This window comes from Accipiter gentilis, chromosome 14 (genome assembly GCF_929443795.1).
Source record: "Accipiter gentilis chromosome 14, bAccGen1.1, whole genome shotgun sequence".
Taxonomy (NCBI): domain Eukaryota; kingdom Metazoa; phylum Chordata; class Aves; order Accipitriformes; family Accipitridae; genus Astur; species Astur gentilis.
Genome location: NC_064893.1, coordinates 31726499 through 31747181, shown reverse-complemented (window position 1 = coordinate 31747181; position 20683 = coordinate 31726499). Strand labels below are relative to the sequence as shown.

General features: G+C 55.7%; 3 protein-coding genes across 3 annotated transcripts in view; 2 read left to right on the top strand and 1 right to left on the bottom strand.

Moving 5' to 3' along the window:
• Positions 1–2522, top strand: part of LOC126045592 (peroxidasin homolog) — a 46252-nt gene extending 43730 nt beyond the window's left edge. Inside the window, exon 23 of the mRNA XM_049816951.1 lies at positions 699–2522. The gene's annotated coding sequence lies outside the window, so the exon portion shown is untranslated. The remainder of the gene's footprint in view (positions 1–698) is intronic.
• A 1873-nt stretch (positions 2523–4395) lies between these two features.
• On the top strand, positions 4396–12368 carry SRMS (src-related kinase lacking C-terminal regulatory tyrosine and N-terminal myristylation sites). The gene is made up of 8 exons (XM_049817095.1): positions 4396–4751; positions 6853–6974; positions 7831–7997; positions 8953–9091; positions 9567–9725; positions 10654–10835; positions 10997–11153; positions 11521–12368. Exons 1-8 carry the CDS (start codon positions 4396–4398, stop codon positions 11712–11714), a joined length of 1476 nt encoding a protein of 491 aa, XP_049673052.1. The 3' UTR covers positions 11715–12368.
• A 4752-nt stretch (positions 12369–17120) lies between these two features.
• PPDPF (pancreatic progenitor cell differentiation and proliferation factor) lies at positions 17121–20326 on the bottom strand. The gene is made up of 5 exons (XM_049817102.1): positions 20194–20326; positions 18877–18966; positions 17965–18042; positions 17699–17795; positions 17121–17487 (listed from the first exon to the last, which is right to left on the bottom strand). The coding sequence occupies exons 2-5, from the start codon at positions 18929–18931 to the stop codon at positions 17376–17378; spliced, it is 342 nt and encodes a 113-aa protein (XP_049673059.1). The 5' UTR covers positions 18932–18966; positions 20194–20326; the 3' UTR covers positions 17121–17375.
• Positions 20327–20683: the final 357 nt, after the last annotated feature.

Genomic DNA, 20683 nt, shown 5'->3' with positions numbered 1-20683 from the left:
CTGGGGACGCCTGCTGCTGCTCAGCTGTGGCAGGGTGCTGGCCGAAAGCTGCCAGACCTCTGGTCCCTGGTGTTTAGGGGCACGGAGAGCACAGACTGAGCTCCCTGAGCCCGCTTTCCGTGGAGACCTCTGCAGCCTTGAAAAAGAGGATGAACAACTCACTGGCACCTGCCAGTCTGGAGAAGGTTTCTAATGGTTTTTATGTGTTGCAAATGATTACTCCAGGGACAGGAGCAGAGGAGTTATGCAGAAGCGTTGTTCTGCCAGGCAGTCTGTACTAGAAGGAGCATCCTCTGGAAGCTGGATTACAGGATAGGGCAAGCAAAGGCTGGTCTGTGCCGGTAATCTCAGCAGAAAGCAGAAGGGGAAGCCTGTAGGCTGGCCACACTGTTTTCCAGTCTGATTTGGTGTGTTGGTCCTTACAGATTTTCCAGTCAAACAGCGATTCCCCTTTAGAAATGTAACATAAATTACAGAGTGACACGTGCGTTAGCTTTTCCTTGCCATCATTGCAGATCCTTGAAGTGCACTCTAGGGTTTACAGGGTCCCTGAAAAGTATTCCTGTGGGTTTAAAGGGCTGTCGCTGTTTTGGTGCTACAGTTCTGCATGCCTCAGAGCTGCCAGGCTTTGTACAAACAACTCGCTCTGCCTCCAGCTGCCTCCCATAAAGTTTTTCTGCTTTCCTGTGCTATTTCAGGTGCCCTGTGACCTGCACTCCCGCTCTCCGCCAGCCAGTCCAACCCACTCCTACAGGGCTCAGAAAGCAGCCACGAGACCCCGCGATGCTCTGCCTCCTCTCACACCTCCTGTACCGCTCCCTGTCCCAGGACGACTGTACTTTCGCCTGTATTGAACCCTCTGCACTGATTGCCTACGAGCCCCTCGGCCCCTGGACCGTTCCTGCCCTTGTCAGCCTCCCTGGGATGGGCTCTGCCTTCTTTGATGGGGACAGACCAGCGGTCTGCCGAGACACCGCTTTCTTCTGCACTCCCCGGGAAATGGAGAATTATTGAAGCTGCTTTAGTGCCACTGTTCTGCTCTTGTCCTCCTCCCACGCGATGCTGTCGTCATCTACCTCCCCTTGTCTGAAATGGCCCATGGGCACCCAACCGAAAGAATTCATTAAGAAGCAAAATCTTTCTCATATGCACTGTGGTGCCAGGAAGCATCTGGACAAATCTTAAAAAAAAAAAAAAATAAAAATAAATAAACAAACAAGAAACCCAAAACAACTCCCCAGCCAGCTTCTCATGCCAACAGAAGGAGCAAGAGGAACCTCAGGGCCCTGGCAAGCACCGTTTGGGCTGGGCTTGCCATCCCTGCCAGCAGCGAGAAGGTGAACCCAAGGCCTGGGGAAGTCTCCCGGCTGTTTGGGTGCTTCAGGATGGGATGCCAGACACAGCAGACGGTGGCCGCCCCTGATGCCACGATCGGCTGCTGTGTTTTGCCAGTCCTCAGGTAACAAGCGGCACGTCCTGGGTTACGTGACCCTGCGAGTGACCTACCGTTACGTGCCCAGCGCTCAAAAACATTTTCCTCGGCGTGACCTGCATTCTCCAACTTTCTGCCCCTTTAGGGGTTTAATTGGATTTATGTTTGTCTTCCCTTTTATTTTTCCTCCTAAAAGGCTCTTTGCTGGAAGACGTATTTTGAGTGTAAACGTAACAGGACCTGGAACAGAACCTCAGATAATTAGATATAATGGGCGCTCTCATTAGTGGAGGGGAACTGCTGTTTTCTGTCAATTAGTACGGGGGAACACTATGTGCAGTATTTGACACACGGATGAATGCAAAGTGCTGTTTGTGTTTATTGCTCCCAGGTGCTCTGCAACTAAACCAGGACTATGTAACCAGCTCTACTGAACAAGTCTTCTGGTTTTGTTGCTCTTTGGAGGTGCTTTTTAGTGGTGCTAGAACTAAGGTCCCTGTGTATCCACCATCGCCCCAAATCTGTGGACAGATCGGTTTTTAATACATCTTGGTTAGCTGGTCGCAGGGACTAAAGAGAAAATACTTGATCCATCAGATATTTGTGCCTTCCTTATCTTTCTCACTTTTCCTACATCTTCCCACCTTCCCTCCCACAGTGCAAGGACCAGAAACTTTTATGAACATGCTTTTTCTTTTCTTCTTTTTTTTTTTTTTATTATTTTTAGGTGTTTTATAGTACCAAAGGGATTCAAAGCAGCAGGGATGCTCCTGGAACTTAATAGGAAAAATAAAAAAGATACTAGAGAAAGGTTGTGATTTATCAGCTATTTCCTGGCGTGGGACTCTGAGCTGTGTGTGCGTGTCCTGTGCAGACACAGGTTTGCAGTGATGAGTGTGTTATGCATGTCTGGTAAGTTCAGCTCAGAGGCAGTATTTAGTCCTCAGGGATGTTTGTCATTTTGAAGTACTCTTTCATTTAGGTGCAAATCAAGATCCAAAGCCTTGCGTGTTATAAATCAGCTGCACTTGTCTATTGCTTGTACCACTAGAGAATCTAATCTGGCAAAGGTCAATAAAGGTAAATCAGTCTCCAGTCTCCTTCTGCAAACCACAAGTTTACCAAGTCCTCATTCAAAACAGTAAGGCATAAACGTTCGGTGCTTGATCTAATCAGATAATCTCTAAATGCATAACCAAGCAGCCCATTTTCCTCCTGATGGAGTGTGAGGTGAGGAGCAGACATGCCAGAAGCGCTGCAGAAGGACAGCAGAGGGGGTGTCCCTTCCCCGGGTGTTGCAAACCTTTCTGCGCTCCATCCTCTGTTCCCCTCCCCATGCTGAAGTGGGAAAAATACACAGAGAAATTACACATCCCTGCGTGCCGCCGAGGGTGAGGCTGGGTGCTGGGCAGGTGGGGGAGGATCTTGGGGAAATTACCCGTATATTCAGGTGCTACTTTGGTAAGTAGGGAGCAGAATATTTTATTAAAGACTCCCTTTTTTCCTCATTTCCATCTGTGCAGCAACGTGCCGGGCATGCTCACGGAGCGCTGTGTACTCCTGCCCTCTGTCCTGGGCTTCTCTGCCTGGGAGAGGGTGAGGAAAGAGCTGACCCCCAACCCCAGATATTGAAATCCAGCTTTTGCAGGTTGTTTGGGCATCATGGGACACGCAGGACACGGCAGGCCTGGAGCTGTTGACCCAGGGATGGGTCCAGTTTGTTCCTCATACACCATACAGTTGCAGTCTGCAACCTAGACCCCTACAATTAATTTTCCTTTTTTTTTTTTTTTTTTTAAGCATCCTCTTTCAAAACCCAACTGCACACCCAAAATGAGCTACCCGGACCAATTACAAGCAGAGGAGGATCGAAATAATGGGCTCAAGGCCAGGAGCGGAGTTGCCAGGCACAAAATTCCCACTAATTAGATGGAACAGTTAAATGACAAAACCCAGGCAGGGGCTGGGGGTGGGGGGAGGCTGGCATTGAGATTTCTCACCGGAGCAGCGATCTTCAGGCGGCTTAAAGCACACATGATGCGAGGTGGGAATCTCCGTCCTTCGGCCGATGCCTGTGGTTGCTGGGATTTGGCGGGGGAGTTGTAGCATGTCTGCGTCCGAGCGTGACCAGGACCACGATGTGCTGACGGCAGCGGGAGCCGGGGGGGTTGCGTGCTGGGGCTGATGCAGACCCTGCATCAGATGAGGACCTCCTGATGCTGAGGGGGACCCATGTCTGCTGGATGCCAGCAAGCACCAGATCCTGGTGGATCTGGGAAGTGGATTCCATAGAGATCCTTTGCAATGGGGAATTAGTGGGAGGAGGCAAATGCTTTAGCGGGGTAACCCTGGGAGGTCATTGCAGACCGAAAGGAAAAAGGATCTCGTGTTATAAACCCCACAATATCCACCCAGCAAATATCCAGACCACTTCAGATCTCCTCAAAGGTTATTTCCTTAATTCTGTTTTAACTCGCACATATTTGTGGATGCAATTATTTTCCTATGGAAAAAAAAATACCCTCCCACACAAGTGAGATCAAGACTATTAACTCGAGTCAGCCACTTGTCACAAGAGCTGCTTGAAGAAGAGAGAGCTGTGTTTACGGGTGCTCTAGTAACAAGCAGGAGAGCAGATTGTAAAATAATAATTAAAAAAAAAAAGCCGTTCTTCTCCGAGAGCGGCGAGCCTGGCTCCAGCTGTGCCCGGCTCCCAGATGTGCCCGTGGGACTCCCGCCTATAGACTCGTCCCACCTGCAGACTCGTCCCACCAGATGAACCAGTTTCACTTTCAGAAATAGGAAGTTCGCCGGGAAGGGCCGGCGAGCGCCCAGACGTGCGCGAGGGACGCGGGACGGCGGCGTGAGCCGCCCGGCCGGCGGCATGACCTCTGCGTCGTCCTTTCCTCCGGCCTCGAGAAGAGCGGTGGCATAGACCACCGCATCCACCGCATCCGCCAGGGATGGAGCAGTTTGTCCGGAAGCGTTTGACCTTCCTGACGTCCTTCTGGAACAAGCTCCGTCCCCGCTCCGTGCCGGAGAGCTGCTCGCTGGGGTATCTTGGTTCTGATTCCGTTTCGCTGCACTTGGAGCCGAACTCCATTTCCTTCATCCCCAAGTCTTCTCTCTTTATCGCTTTATACGCTTTCACAGCCCGGAGCGCGGAGGAACTGAGCGTAAGCGTAGGGGACAAACTTCGTGTCCTCAGAGAAGAAGGAGACTATGTCTTAGCCCGGCGGCTGCTGGGGGAACCGGCCATGGGGTACGTTCCCGCTGCGTACGTGGCCAACCTCAGCCAGGGCACCTCCGCTCACCGGCCGTAAGTATCCGATGCTCTGGACCCCTTGGGGGATGGAGGCTGGACCAGGGTGGCATATCCCTGCCCAGGGAAAGGCAGCCGTCGCCCTCTGCCATGGCAGGGAGCGCGACCTCCTCGTCCCCTGCTTTTGCCATCGGCGGCGGTGGGACCGAGTGGGGATCTGTCCTCCCTCGGGCATCCCTGCCGTGAAGGTCCTGCAGTGGGGTGGAGGTATTCGGCACAGCAGGCGAGGGTTGGGGGGGATGCAGAGGTTCCGCTCCCCCTTCCCGGGCACATCACCCTCACACGAGATGGGACGGCTCCGGGCTGGGACACGGCGTGATGGTGCGCACGGGTGCGGCTACGGTGCCAAATAAACGGGCTCCTGCTTGCTCCAGCTCCTCTCCCTCCTGCCCTGCATTAAAGGGGAGGCAGCGGGGAGGGAAGGAGCTGGGGCAGCTTGTACCTGAGTCCTGCCAAAGGGCCCAGGAGTGGGGGGAGAAGCAGTTTGGGTTGGGACCTGCTGGGAAGCCTGGAGCTCTGTAGAGCCAAGCCGTGGTGCTGCTGCTGCCGTCCGGCTCCTGCTCATCTGGGACCGGGGGCTCCCTCCCTGACGGTGCCTCTCCCACCCGACATGGAGCTTGGGTTGATGTCTCAGCCCTCCCTCAGCTGGAGAAAGCCCAGGCTCATCATTGCGTAAGGCAGCCCGGTCCCGACATGCCGGGCAAAGCGCCCCGAGACACTGCTGCTCCCTCTGCACCGGGCTCTGAGTCACTCCGAGCGATGGGGAGAGTGTGGACGGGGTGGGTGTCATCGCCCTGCAGACCCCCCCAGCACTTCCCTGGGAGCGGGAGTGAAGGAAAGGAACGGGGAGAACCTGGGAAGGGGCCGTGATGTGCAGAGGCAGTGATTGCGGCCAGTGGGATGGGAGACGCCGCACTGGCAAGGACCATAGGGTCGGCTCGCTGCTTTAGTCCCGTTGCATGAAAGACTTGGGCAGGCTACAGGCGAGCATGCGCGTGTGCGTGCACGATTCGTGCCCAGCCCCGTCCCGAGGATGGAGGCGAGGGGGATGCCGCGGCGCGGGTGGGCGGTTGGCAGCAAACGTGCGTGGCTTTGCAGCCGGAACGAGCCGCGAGCGCGCAGACTCTGCGGAGCCGCAGGTCAGAGCTGGGTGGTAATTTGTTCAGCTTGCCGTAACCCCACGACGTATAATTTCCTGCACGGCTTCTCAGACGCCGGCGATCCCAGCTCATGATGAAATCTTCAGCTTCTCACATCCTGGCCGTATTAGCCTGGATGAAGCAGCATCTTCTCCACGCTCCCGTGCATCCCGCTGAGTCGGGACCCAGCCAGCCAACCTGCCTTTTCTTGCTGGAGATTTGGTGACGAATCTCGGCGCTGACTGGGCACAGAAGAGGGGTTTGGCTGGGTCCTCCCTCCTGGCTTGGTGCTGCTGAGGTCCCCGACCAGCGCTGCCGTGTCTGGAGCAGCAAAGAGCAATTCCCAGCGATGTTTTCATTGATGTGATTTGCTCAGGTGCTCTGAGAGATGGTTGTGTCCATCAGCCGCAGGTCAAGAAGTGCAAAGCGATGCTGTGTCTGTCTGTAGCTGTTGCTCCTGTGGCGGGACAGATGGGTGCAAACCCACCAGAGCATCTTCCACGCAGCACCAGGTGGTCGGTGCTTTATTTACCGCAGGCTGTCAGCCCAGGTGCTGCGCTGAGCCCCAAGTATAAACCTCCTGATTTTTTGGGGGATGGAGCTGAGACCTGGCCAGCTTGCTACAGCGGTGACCAGACACTGCTGGAGAAAAGGGTTTGCAGTCAGCAAGCTGCAATAAAACGCAACAAGTGCCCGCAAAACCAATCCAACGAAGCAGCCCCGACGAGGGCTGGCAATGGTGAGCGTGGTAGCCGCATTTACAGGCTCTGAGCCACGGACTGGCCACTGTACCGCTCGCCTGGTGGCTGCCAGTGATGAGCAAAACGGTGGGAGGGAGCTGCTCCCCCTCCCTGGCTCAGAAGGTGCGGGAACCCCTGGGGTGGATGTGACCCCATCCGTGCATCGTCTCCTTGCACCACGCTAACCCCTTTGCTCTGCTTTATTCTTATGACACCCAGCTGGTACTTCAGCAAGATCAGCCGAAACGAAGCCGAGCAGCTCCTCCTCTCGCCTCCCAACCAGCACGGCTCCTTCCTCATCCGCGACAGTGAGAGCAGCAAGGGCGAATACTCTCTCTCAGGTAATTTTGTGGCAATTATCCAGAGAAAATTAGCACAGGGAAAGGAACTAGGCTGTTCCTTAGGGGCAGCTCCTGGCTTGGTCAGCAAGGGGTGAAAAACACGGAAATACGTTTAAAGTGCTTTACAGCATCTCGTTAAAGTGAATTGACTGCTCTCTGAAAGCGTAGGGAAAGCTAATAGATGCAGGTAGGGATTGCCGAATTACTGCGGCAAAGGAAAGTACGTTTCTCCTGTCCAGGGTATGGAAGCCATAAACAACTCACAGCGGCTTAATGATGGTTTCGTGGCACAAACTCCCAGGTTTTCATTCCAGCAGCTTTTGTCAACTGAGGGTTGTCTAAAAATATGCTGCCACTCCAGATTACCAGGGCCTGGGCTGCTCCCACGTACAGAAATCAGGGGGCTTCGGACCAGGCAGTGCTGTTACAAGTCTGCTCCGATCCATGTAAAAACAACCCCAAAAAATTCACGGCCAACCCCGCATCGGTCCCCTGGGCTGCAGCGTGCCTGCGGGACATCCAGCCGCTGCTGGTTTATCCACCTGGAGCAGCAACGAGCCCTGCCGCTCTCCGAGCAGTTCGTTTGTGTGGGGAATTATCCCTGCTAATAAAGCATCACCTCTCCGGTCCAAATGAGCCCCACTCGCCCGTGGCCAGGAGTCTTCTGAGCCAGGAGGTGGGAGCAAAAGGGGTGATGGGGAGCGGGATGTAACACCCCAGGGGCGATTTAAGTTGCTTTAGGGCGAATTAATAGATCGGATACCTGGAAAGGAGAGAGGGTGAGAGTCAGCAGGGAGGTGGGAAGGAGTCGGCGATTGCACAAGCTGAGTTTTCCCCCGCCTGGGCTTCCCCGCAGTGCGCAACCACGCGAAGGTCAGCCACTTCCGAATCTGCAAGAGCCCCGGGGGAAGCCTCTACATCCAGAAGGGGCATCCCTTCCCCGACATGGAGGAGCTCCTCGCCTTCTACACCGAGCACTGGAAGGTCATCCAGAGCCCCTTGCTGCAGCCCTGCAGCCCCGCGGTGAGTACGCCAGCGGCACGGCTCGGCCAACGTCCCGGAGGTGGCCAGGGTGGAAAAAAGGAAAGAGAAATTAGGGGGAAAATAGCAATAATTAGTCTATCCATTTGGGATTTGAGCTTTATTAAACTAAATTTAAAATACGCCATTAATATAGCTGCCAGCATCACCTTTTATCAGCCATGTTAAGGCCAGGGCATGGCATTTATACGTATTTTTGAGCGGCCAAAATGCACAGGCCTTTCTGAAACGTCTTCTCCACATTGAAGACTAGAAATTGCGTTGTTACAAATCCCTTTGATGCTGAATCTGGAAATACCTGCGCTTCCAATTTTTTTTCCTAGGCTATAATAAGACCACATTGCTTTTTATATAGTTTCCATGCCAATTAGTGTGGCCCTCATAAAGTCAATTAGAGTATTAATCCCAAATTGCAGACTCATTTCCTGATTAGAATTCCATCCGCCGATTATGACTTAGAAATAACAATTAAACATGTGAATAATCCGAGAGTGAAACTGAAAGGTGTAAGATAAAATAAATGCTTAATGAGCCAAAGTCTGAATCAGCCATAATATGCAATAATATTCATTTACTCATTTTTATTTATTGGTGGAAATGGAAAAAAGCCACGTTTGAGGTCTGATGAGGAGTGACTCATGACTCGAATTCCTAACATTTCACGTAGCCTCCAAAAATCTCCCCCCTTGCATACGTCGGCTCCCAGCAGGGGTAATGCAGAGGATGCCCCACATGCTTTGTGCCCCCAGTGAACGTTTAGCAGAGGGAAAAAGCAACGCACAGCCTGCAGCCCCAGCGCAACGCAGGCGGTGGAGCACCATGTCCTGCTCGCTCCTCTGCGGCCAGTGGACCTTGGTGGGCACCAAGAGCTGGTGTGGGCTCCACCAGCAGGTCCTACCCGGCTGGCCGGTCCAAGCGTGCAATGTCCATTTTGCAGACCCCCCCCGAGAGGGACGGCTGGGAGCGCCCACGCTGGGAATTCACCCTGCGGAGGAAGCTGGGCGAGGGCTACTTTGGAGAGGTGTGGGAAGGACTGTGGAGGAACACGGTGCCGGTGGCCATCAAGATCATAAAAGGTAGGTGGAGGAGCAGAGGTTAACAGTGGCCAACTGGGTGTCTCATTCACTGCCACATCGTTCACCCCCTTTTGTTTCCTAATCCTCTTGGTCGCTGTGTCTGTCTTATCGAGCAAACTGTGGCAGGACCTGGCACGTCGCCACTGGACTATTTCTGTGGACCCACCTAAGCCTGGGCTGCACCTTTATAAAGTGGCTCCATCCAGTGGGTTTGTGATAAGTCGCATCAAGTCAAGGCCAATGGGTTTGTGATAAGTCAAGGCCTGATGGGATTATGATCCTGAAAATGGCAAAGCCCAGTGAAAAGCATCTCTTGGGTGTTTGGATCTGAGACACAAGGTGTGCAGACATGAACTTTGAGAGCAGGGGTGGGCTGTGAGGAGGAAAAACGTCCTTATCCCAGTTGAAGGTGCTGAGCTCCCAATGTCCCTGTAAGAAAGTAGCTCGTAACAGCTGCATTGGCTTTCTCGCCCAGCTGACATGAAGGCAGAAGACTTCACCAAGGAGATTCAGAACCTGAAGCGCCTGAGGCATGAGAAGCTGATCCAGCTACACGCCGTCTGCTCGCTGGATGAGCCCGTGTACATCATTACTGAGCTCATGCGGAAAGGCAACCTCCACAGCTACCTCAACAGTGAGTACCCATGCCGGCACCACGGGGAGCGGGCTCCTGGGGCAATGCTGCTCTGCGGATGCTTTCTGTGGCCCAGAATGGTCCTGTGAACCCGAGTGGGGACCCTCAGAGAGTGCAAGCCTGGGTTTGGTCCTGTTTAGCTCGGTGGTAATGCAGAGCATTCCATGGGCACTTGATGGAGATGGTCTTGGGTGACCCCAAGACCCAAAGACACAGTCTGGCGTGATCCTTTTGGTGGCTGCATGGGCTGGGTCCATATGAGTCCCTGGGAGCCCAACCGTGTTGGTAGGGACCTTCATCCCTCCTTCTTCACCCACCCATGGTCTGCCAGCTCCCACCAGTGCACAGAAACCCCACTGCCGTGTTTGGGTAACTCTGCCTTTGCAGAGCTCGTAACAGGCCGTGGTCTACTCATCACCCGGCCACCGGTTTATTTTTCTTGGCCTTTCTTTTCCTGACCCAGTAATCATTCTTGAAAGGAAACAAGACAAACTGCTCCCACCACAACCTGTTTTTCTGCTGGGTACAATCCCCTCCTCCCCCACACTGACCTCGTTTTTGGTTTGGGCTCCAGCAGCATTTGGTGCTGGAGGAGCTGGAGCTTGCAGGTAGGACAGGTTGAAAGGCCCAGCTGGAGATTTGCATGGCAGAAGGTCACCTTTAGCTTTGAACGAGCCATGGATGTCTGCACCCTCGTCGCAGCACAAGGCGCTCTTCGGAGCTCACCCCAGTCCCATTCCTGAGGAGCACGTGGCTGTGCTGAACTTCCCACGCAGTACAACCAGGACTGTTAGGCAGGACCTCCACTTTGAGATTTTACGCATTCCCCTGATCCCATGTTGACGGCGCAGGGTCTCCTTCCAAACCAGAAAACCCCAAATAGATGTCGCTAGATTGCCCCCAACGCTTGGATCGTCTGGGTTAACAGGTCCTGAAGGGAAGTCCCTGGGCACCTCCCACCTGCTCAACATCGCCTGCCAAGTAGCCGATGGGATGAGGTACCTGGAGGAGAAACACATTGTCCACCGGGATCTGGCGGCCAGAAACATCCTGGTGGGAGAGGAACTCACCTGCAAAATCGCTGATTTTGGACTTGCCCGGCTCCTCAAGGTGGGTCCCTCCCATCACCCCAGGCCACCAAGCTGCCGCACGCTGCAGCCGTTCCCCCGCCGTCCCCTTTCCCAGCCTGCAGCCCCAGCAAAGCCCCAAAAGCAGCGGCTGTGTTCATCGTACCATCCCTCACGACCCGTTGTCCTCCCGTTGCTTTTCAGGATGACATTTATTCCACCAGCAGCAGCACTAAAATCCCGGTGAAGTGGACAGCCCCGGAGGCAGCCAACTACCGCACCTACTCCCTCAAGTCCGATGTCTGGTCCTATGGGATTCTGCTCTACGAAGTCTTCACGTATGGACAGATCCCGTATGAAGGTAGGGCTGCCAGCCCCCTCCACATGCCAGGCAGCTGGCCCACGGTTCCCCAAAGCCACCACGTCATGAATTGTTATATCGTCCCTCCCATAAGAGATGTGGAAGCAGGTCCTAGAGCATGAGCAAGTTATTGTCCGCTTTGGGGATTGCTTAGAGGGACTTTCAGTGTTTGCAGAGTCGATGCAGGAGCTGGGGGCAGGAAGGTGGTTTGGGCTGGATGATCTCCCCCAGCCTCTGCTCTACCAGCCTCCTGGCAGAGAGACACCATTTCACAGCAGCGCCAGTTGACATCATGGCCCACGCAGGTGTGCCTTCAAGGCATCCTCTGGGGACATCAGATTCAGGGCCGTTTTCTCCTTCTTTGCAGGAATGACAAACCAAGAAACCGTACGGCAGATCACCAGGGGCTACCGCCTTCCCCGGCCCAGCTCCTGCCCTCCCGAGATCTACAGCATCATGCTGGAGTGCTGGAGCGGCAACACGGAGGAGCGTCCTACCTTCCTGGCCCTGCGGGAGAAGCTGGGCTTCATCTACAGACGGCTGCTCAGCTCCCTCTCCTGAGGGACCTCTTCCCACCATCCTTCCTGCACAAGCCCCTCCAGGCCAGCTCTTGCCAAGAAGCTCCTTCCTTCTGGTTTGCCCTCTGATGGGGCTCCAAGGAAAGCACATCCCCCCACAAAACCAGCCCACGGTCCCTCTCGGTCAGGATGCAGGGAGGTGGCTAAGGGAAAAGGCAACGAGTTGTGGAGAACTCGTTGCCAGCGCTTGGCTGTGTAGCAGTCCGGAAAAGCCCCGTGGTAGCGAAGGCATCACCCAGAGTTTACATCTTCATTCAGCCAGTAGGGTGGGAGGTCCCTGCCGCTCCCCACGCCAACGTGAAGGTTTGCAGTTTGTGTTCAGTTGTGGCTCCGCTTGATTTTTCTTGTAGTGAGTGTCCGGTGTATTTATCAATAAACGTGTGTGCATCCATCCACGTGAGTCCTTGCAGGGCATCGCTGGACGCTGCTCCCCTCCCTGCCCAGGAAGCAAAGTTTTGCAACCAGTCCCGCTCTTGCAACCACAAATATAACCACCTTTGTGTCTCTTTGGTCTCTGTTCATCCAGGTGTGCATTAAACCTTCGTGTGCATCTGCCACCCCTAACTAACCCAGGCAACAGCCCAGCTTGCCCCGAGGACCCTGCACAGGCAGCTCCTGCCTGGGCTGCTCCGCTCTGGCTCCTTGCCTCGCTCACCATCGTGTGGTTATTCCAAGAAAAACGCGTATCTGGGTTCAAATATTTAATGCCAGGTGCAGGCGGCAGAGGCAGCACTCGATAAAACACCATTTCGCTCTTTATCACGCCCACGGTGCAAAGCCAAGAGATGCTCCCACCACCCCCAGCTCCTCGCCGGTCCCAGGGGACGGCAATACAGGAGGATCTTGAGCCTCTTGACCCCCCCAAAAAAGCTGGAGGGAAGCATTTGCTCCAGCCAAGTACCTTTTTTCCCCTCCCCAACCCACGCACGCTCTCAGAGGCCGGGCTGTCCTTGGCAGCAGTGGAAGGACTCACCGAAAAGCAACACCAGGAGCAGTGCCAAGGTCGCGGGCTGGTGCAGGCAGCCTCCCCGGGGCTGGCACCGATGTGCTTGGGGCACCGATGGCAGGGAGAACAACATGCTGTGGGTGAAAGGCAGCCTGGCTATAAATTTTCTCCTGACAAGTGCATTTTGCCTGTTTACATCAGAGGGGGTGACCGGTAGGACTGAAACAACAGCAGGGTTGGAATACATAAAGTTAATAAAGTTTATGCGATACTCTCCATGCCTGAGCAACATCCACGCTGTGCAGAAGAGCAGAAACAAGTCCGGCCGTTAATTGAACAAGTCTCCGTGCACGAGGGGCCTGGAAAGGGGAGGTGGGAATGTGGTTTAGGGCTGTGATTAATTCCTGATCCGACTGGGCTTCCTCTGGTGCCCGAGCAAGGGTGAGGCTGTTGCTGAGCCCTCGGGAGCTGCGGCCGTGCCCCGGGAAGGCAGCAGCTCCGCGTTACGAGTGTTCACAGCTGGAAAAAAGCAACAGGTTGAGTTTGGACACGGCTGCAAGCAGAGCCCCTCATCTTGCAAAACATTTTGCAGCCTGATCAAACAGCACACGTGTGCGCAGCCCAGATTCCCTTCCACAAGAAACTAAAGACCGCGGCTCTGTCCGGCGGGTGATGGGGTTACTGCACGCCAAGAAAGGCGCGCAGCAATAAAGATATTAAATTTGCAGGTCTGGCTGCCACCAGATGGAGCTAAAAAATAAGCAGGAGAAGAAGGGCGTGCGTGGGGTGCTGGGGCGGTGGGTGGCTGGCGTGGGGAGCAGCGGTGCATGGGTGGGCAGCCCTCGCTGCCCGCACTGGTCCCATCAGACGTGTCGTCCCAAAGCAGCTCGCTCTGCTATAGCAATGCCACGAGGGGTGGAGTGGAGGGATGTGGGGACATGCTGCTGCCCACAGCAGTTTTTCCTTCCTTCTCTGCAGCTGCATGAAAAGCCGATGACGCTGCTCGGGTTCGCCCTCCAGCACGATCTGCTGGGTTTTGGGATTTCTCCGAGTCATCGCTTGCTGCCTAAAAGTAGACGGAGTTGGAGGGGGGAGCCCAGATTTTCTCATCTTCTCCCAGGTTCTCAGCATGGACAGGGCACTGCAGGTCCCCCCCCCCAAAATCGGGGCCACTATAGGGACCGGGGTCTTACCGAAATCCATCCCACGAAGACAGAGCTGCTGGGGTCCCAATCCTTTCCAAAACAGTCCGGAGTGGGCATTGCAAATACTGTCGTTAAAGGCATTCGCCTGCTCTGGCTTCAGCCTGGCACGTGCCCCGTTTGCAGATTTAACTTGACCAAGTGGCATTTGAAAGCAGCATCAGGCTAACGCGATGTATTTGAGCTGCGCAGTTTCTTTCTATTTTTAAGGTCCAACATTGGCCTTTGAAGCGTGAGGGGGAAGCAAAGCTGCTGGAGGAAAAAACAAAATAATAAAAAAAAATTCCCCAAGCAGCAAGAGGCGGGCAATGAAAGGAAGTATTTCTCACGCCGGGGCTGCTGAGAGAGCTCCTCGGAGGCGCCGGGGTGACACGAGGGCCGCTGCAAGGGCCGAGGGCGAGCGGAAAGCATCAGCTATTTTTTTCCCCCAAAACGTGAGTTAAGCAACAGTCAAAACACGGCGTCTCGTCAAGCGTCACGAGGGAGCAGAGGAGGGGATGTCCGTCCCCGTGGGGGTTGGTGCCGTGGGAGGTGGGTGCTCGTCCCTCCGATAGCAAGGGGGGGATGCTTAGGGAGGGGTATGGTATATAATGAGCCCCTTTGCTTGTCTCCCTTCTGTTGCCCAGTGAATTCCTTGCAATCCCACCACAGCGGGCAGCACGATGACCCGAGACACGGGAAATCAGCTGGAATCATTAAATCGTTGAGGTTGGAAAAGAGCTTTAAGATTATTGAGTCCAACTGTGAACCTAACGCTGCCAAGTCCACCACTGAACCATGTCCCTAAGTGCCACATCTACACGTCTTTTAAATACCTCCAGGGATGGTGACTCAATCGCTTCCCTGGGCAGTCTGTTCCAATGCCTGACAACCCTTTCAGTGAAGAAATTTTTCCTAATATCCAGTCTAAACCTTCCCTGGTGCAACTTGAGGCCGTTTCCTCTCATCCTATTACTTATTACTTAGGAAAAGAGACCGACACCCACGGCAGTGGGGATGGAAACACCAGAAAAATAAACACGCTTGTCTGTCAGATGCTTTTCCTAAACACATCTGAGTGCTGCCAAGGGGCAAGAAAAGCCCCAAAAGCACCAGGCACCCCAAGCAACCAAAGCGATGCCAAGGTCTTTACTCTCAGCGATACCATAAAGCTGCCTGGGAATGCAGGCTGGGGGGAGGGATTGGGCCCTCCCTGCTTTTTTATCCCCAGCAGAGCAGAAGCCCAAGTCTGTGAGACTTTACAGACATTCAGAAAAATCCCCTTTAATTCAGCAGGGCTTTTTCAGGCAGTTTTGCTGCACTGGACAGGGAGCCGCTGGTATCAGGGCAGCCACTCACCGATGCTGCGGTCACTGCTGTAAATCCGACTCGCCTTGCAGCAACGTGGGAATGAGCTTAACCTCCATGCAGCATCCAAAAATGGGATGGAGGAGCATCAATGTGCTGGTAGCATCACAGCAGGCGGCCAAAGCAGCTCACCCAGAGCTGGGTCAGGCCAGGGAAAGCACCCAGCTGAAAACCAGGGATGCGGGATTGGTACCTTTGCTCTGCCACAGCCTCCCTCGGGTGCCCGGGGACAGTTGCTGGGTTTGACCCTCCGCGATCACGAGACCAACAAGCAAATACGGCAATATTGACTTTACCTTTGTGCGTCCACGCTTTAATCTGCAGCCTCTGAGGCTGCAGGCTTGGAAAAAAATGTTTCTCCAAAATCTGGGGCTTCTGCTGGAAACCAGCAGCAGATGAGAGCCTGCTACTCCCCTGAAGCATCCCGGGGGTGAGCAGCAGCCAAAGGGCTTTGCCAGGGCATGGGAAGACCCCGAAGCAGCGCTTGCTGGTATGAGTCAGTGCCATAGGCACTCTTCCCAGCAAACCAGCCAGACCGCACGCCTCATCTTGTCTTACTCAGAAGGGATTATTTTTTTCCTCAATTTTCCTGGGTTTTGTGACGTTTAAAAGCTGCCGCGTGCCTCCTGCCATAAACAGCCACATGCACATAGGTGCAGCCCCCCCCCCCAGCAGTTTGCTGCCCAGCTGGAAGTCAGATCAGATCAGTCACGGGGTGATGTTACCACCGTGGACGGAGAAGTCACCCGCGGGGGTCCAAACCACGCGCCCAAGGCTGCTGGCCCTGGGGACGACCCCCCCCCCCCAGCCGTTCCCTTTGGATGCACGTGCCTACGCAAAGGGGGAGCGGAGGTCCCAGTGCTGCCCCAGTGCTACAGGGGGGACACAGACCCTCTGCCCTGAGGACAAGGAGAGGTAGAACTCAGGGCAAAGCTCACGCGACGCTTTTCCCTACCAGAAACAAGGAGCAAAGCTGGAAACGACCCTGGATGCCTCTGTAGCACGGACAAAAAGCAGAACAGTTCAGGGAGCTGCCTGAACGCAGCTTTACCCTTCAGCCCTGCCCGCACGGGATGCCAGAGGTACAAAGTCACCGCTCAGGGGGTCCCGTGGCCCCCCAGCTCCTCACGTACACAGGGACTGCCCCGTATCTCATGCTGGGGCTGGAGCAGGAAGATTTGGCACCTTTAAATCCGCCCTTGCCAGGGTTTTGTTTGCCTCCAGCAGGAACGGGGACCTTGCCCCCTCGCGTGTAGGCGGCCGCAGGCTCTTGTTTTCTCAGTGCTTTATCAAGCAGCACACCCCAGCTATCAATCAGGCTGATCGCAGAAGGGCCAAACAGCCAAGTTGACTAATTCAAGGCAAAAATCTGCCAAAACACCACTTAGGGCAGTACAGCACGTGGGCCAGCTGGGCTCCAGGACTGCCCAGCCCCATGCACCCCCCTGAGCTGCCAGCCCCACCGCGAGCTCCAGCCTGCCATCAGACCCACAAAATGCAAGCCCTGAGCGAGCTTTCTCTCTCCCTTCGTTACGGAAGGCTCATTCTGCACTTCCCCCAGCCCCGACCAGAGCCAGCTGCTCACTCCTACCCCACGAGGCCCTGGAGCAGGGCAGGGCAGCAATGGGCTTGGGGAGAAAAACAAGTTCAGTGCCAGCAGGGACAGGTTGTGCAGCCAAGTTAGGAGGAAAGGGTGGGGGAAAAAACATTTGCAGCATCACCACAGCCCAGCCGGATCTTGCTCCCATGCAAACCACAAACGTCCCGGGGAGTCACGCTGACACGACCGTGCCATCAAGCGTCACCAGACTCCGCACCGCGTCCTGGTTGAGCCCCACCACCATCCGCAGCATCGCTCTGCCCTCCCAGCCCGGATGAGGAACAACCCACAGCATTTTAAAAGGCTGCTCGAGTTTATTACTTGCCATCGTACGAGTACAAGGTAAATAAAACACGTTACCGCGTCCGGGCGGAAAGGGCGTAGTTACGTTGAGAAAGAGTAAAAAGGCTGGTGTGGGAATCATGGGGGGGGGGGGGGCGTTGCTGCATTTTATCCTTACAAAGCAATACCTTTGCTTTGGAGCAGCCTGCCTACTCTACAGGGGGAAGGGGCTGTGCCCGCCGGCCTGGGGAGCAGCCGCTGACCCGCTCACGCCGAGGGTCCGGAGCTGGGCTCGCTGGCGTGACGCCTCCGTCCCGCTCCCGGGGCTGGAACCAGACCACAAGCCATCGGTCCCGTTGTCACCCGCAGCGTTCCCGAGCTGCAAGACAGAGCAGAGAGAGGGTCAGGGCAACGCCGAGGCGTTGCGCCGTCGCTCTGCGTTGATTTTTTGCAGCAAAGGAACCCTGGGCACGAAGACGTCGCCCATCAGGTCGGGATGCACCTCGGGGGACGCAGCAGGGATGTCCCCAACCACCCTGGGTGCTGCACTGGTGCTCGCCTGTGTCATCTCATCCGAGGAAAGCACTCACCTCTCCGGGGACTCCGACACAGTTGTCATGGCCGGGTGAGTCGTCTTCCCGAAGAAGAAGCTGGCCCACCAGTGGCCGGGGTCAGACTTGGGCAGACCTGGGGGACAAGTGTGTGCCAGGGAAAGTCTGGGTCAGTGCAACCCAGGCAATCCCGCTACCACCCCGGTCTCATCCCATAGGAGAGGCTGGGTCACCTCCAGTAAAATTTGGAGCGATGGGGTCAGGAGCAGAGTCCTCCCGCGGCCCCGAGCCAGGGAAGCGCTTACCCGGGGGGTGGGGGATGACCTCCCCAGAGTACTCCGAGCTGCCGCAGGAGCTGTTGCTGGATGTGGAGCTCAGGCGCCCTGTGGAGAAATCAGGGCCATCAGAGGCACCACCGACCCTCGGTCGCGCCACGAAAAGCAAAGCACGGGCTCGGTGTGGCCGTCCCTGGAGCGACACGGCTCAGTCTCGTCACTGTCTCGCTCCAGTACTTGCCCAGCTTTAGTGCCAAGTCAATAAAAAACACTAGGAAGGGAATACTGCTGAGATTACAAAGTGGCCAACAGCAGGTAGCAGAAAAGCACTTGAACACCTCTGAAGGAAAATGCTTGCGACCCCAAGGACATTATTTAATGGCTTTGCATCTGCATGCAACACTTGGGAGGCCTGTGCAAGACAACTCGAGGCCAAGAGGATGCAGATTCCTGCATATAATCCATGCAGTTTTAGTCCAACTGCTAGAAGCCTGTCACTAGTTTCAGCTCAAGGCGAACACTTTAATTCCCTCTGGTTTAGGCAATCCCTTAAACCAGAAAATCTCTCCCCTGGAGAGGTACCAGTAGCTACCATTGCCCAGGCTGGTTTTGCAGCTCATTTCCACAGCAACAGTGCGAGATGCATTTGAGGCCATCGCCTCCCTTCATCTACAACCTTAATAAGAAGTGAAGGAGTTTGCAAGACCCATCTCCAGCCGGTACAACTAGGCAGGGGTGGCCCAAAGGAGGGTCTGAGCAGCAGGAGGGATGGCGGCCGGCTGCTCCCCTTCCCCACCAAGGAGCCTGCCAGCTCTCACGGGGCTTCAGCTAAAAGCTCACACCTGAGCTCAGCTTCATCTCCGCTGGAGCCACATCCCCCCCAGCCTGGCAGAGCATCCCACCCCCCGCTCGCCCACCCCAGCCCCGAGCGCGCGCCCTTACTTCTGTAGTAGTTGTGGGTCGCCATGAGCGAGCCGCTCGATGGGATGGATGCCATGGTTCTCGATCTTGGTTCTTGTGCAGACTTAAAACCTGCGAGCAAAGGGGCAGCTGTCATTGCAGAGGGGACAAAGCGTGGCCCCCGCAGCCCCCACCCACCCCGGACCCGACCCTTGCCCATACACGAGAAAACTGCAAGAGTTTCAATGGTACCAGTGTGATTTCTCAAGAGATTTGACACGCAGACCCTCACAGCGGCACTGCGCTGGGTACAGAGGTTAGCGCTCGTGGTGCGACACGTGGTTTAAATCCGCAGCTGTAGAGCCAAGAGCGTTACGTGCAAAGCCAAAATAATTCCCTCAAAACCGACTGTCTGCACAGAGCGCAGGCCTGGCGAGTCTGCGCAGCACCTTTTCCGAACCCCATGCGGGTGGCTTGGCTTCCTTGCAAAAAATCCAATTCCCCTCATTGTATCAACAGTTGGGAGTTATGAAATCTCAGGCACAGATTGCGTAAGTAGCAAAGGAGTGTTTAGCTCGGGGCACATACCGAGGATTTTCATGCAAGGGGTTCCAGCCCCAGCCCGTCCCCAGCAGTGCCTCCGCCACCCCCGAGCCGGGGGGAGCAAACCTTTGGGCCACCATCACGCACAACACATCGATGCCTCCTCCTGCAACGACTGCTTCCAGCACGGGCAAGAAAATTTGCTCTCCCTGGCCCACAATTATTTTGGGGAATTATTTTTCTCCTCCTGGTACAACGCACACCCCTGCTAAGATGCTGACTCTTCCCACGTCCCGTGGCTTGATCCTTTCTTCTTCGAGCAAACTCCAAAAAGGCTCAAACAGCCAAAGGTGCCTCTTGCCGGCACAAGCCACGGTCCCCTGGACCTGCAAGAGGACACCGAGCCCCATCGCCACCCGGAGGCACAGCAAAAGCACCGATCCGGGCTGCGAGCCGGGTGCGGGGGAGGCAGCCAGCACCCCAGGGTCCTCACCCCTGCCCCCGGCCATCCAGCTCCTCCCCAGCTCCTGATGAGGCTTTTTCCTGGTCTAATGCTGCACCCTCTCGTTGGGTATCCTGCTACGGAACGTCCTCCACGCACCCACGTCCCCGTTAATACAGTAATCCTTAGTGGGGAAACTGAGGCACGGAGCCGTCTCCCCCAAGTTTCACCCCAAAGTGACTCGGCACAGCCTTGCAGTGCACCCTTCTCAAAGCAAAAAAAAAAAAAAAAAAAACAAAAAAAACAAAAACCCACACCATCCCACCCCAAATTGCTACGGGCCGCCCCCTTTCCCCCCGCCGGGGCTGCACTACCTGGACTGGGCAGCGGCGGGGTCCGGCGGGCGGGCGGGCACTAGGGCCGCTCGGCGGCGGCGGCGGCGCCGCCCGGGGAACGCAGCGTCCGCTCCGCTCCGCACCGCACGGCCTGAGCCGCGGCGCTGCTGGCTCCGCCCCCCGCCCCGCCCTTATATCCCCTCTGGACACGCCTCCTCGGGGCGCACCGCCAATCGAGATGAGGAGGGCGCGGCCGGGAACACGCCCCCTCTTTTTTTTTCCCCGGGAGGGGCGGGGCCTGCGAGGGAGGGGCGGGGCCTGCGAGGGAGGGGCGGGGCAGGGTGTGCGCAGCGCCGAGCACCGCGCTGCGGGGTCCCGCGTTCCCCGGGGGGCGAGGGGCGAAGGGCCAGGGGGTCCTTCGGGATCTCTCGAACTGCCACACAAACCCTCCCCGTAACGTTCAGATAACACCCGGAATTTGGGGCGAGAAAAGTTAAAAACCTGCTACTGCGGGGTCCGAGTCCTGGAG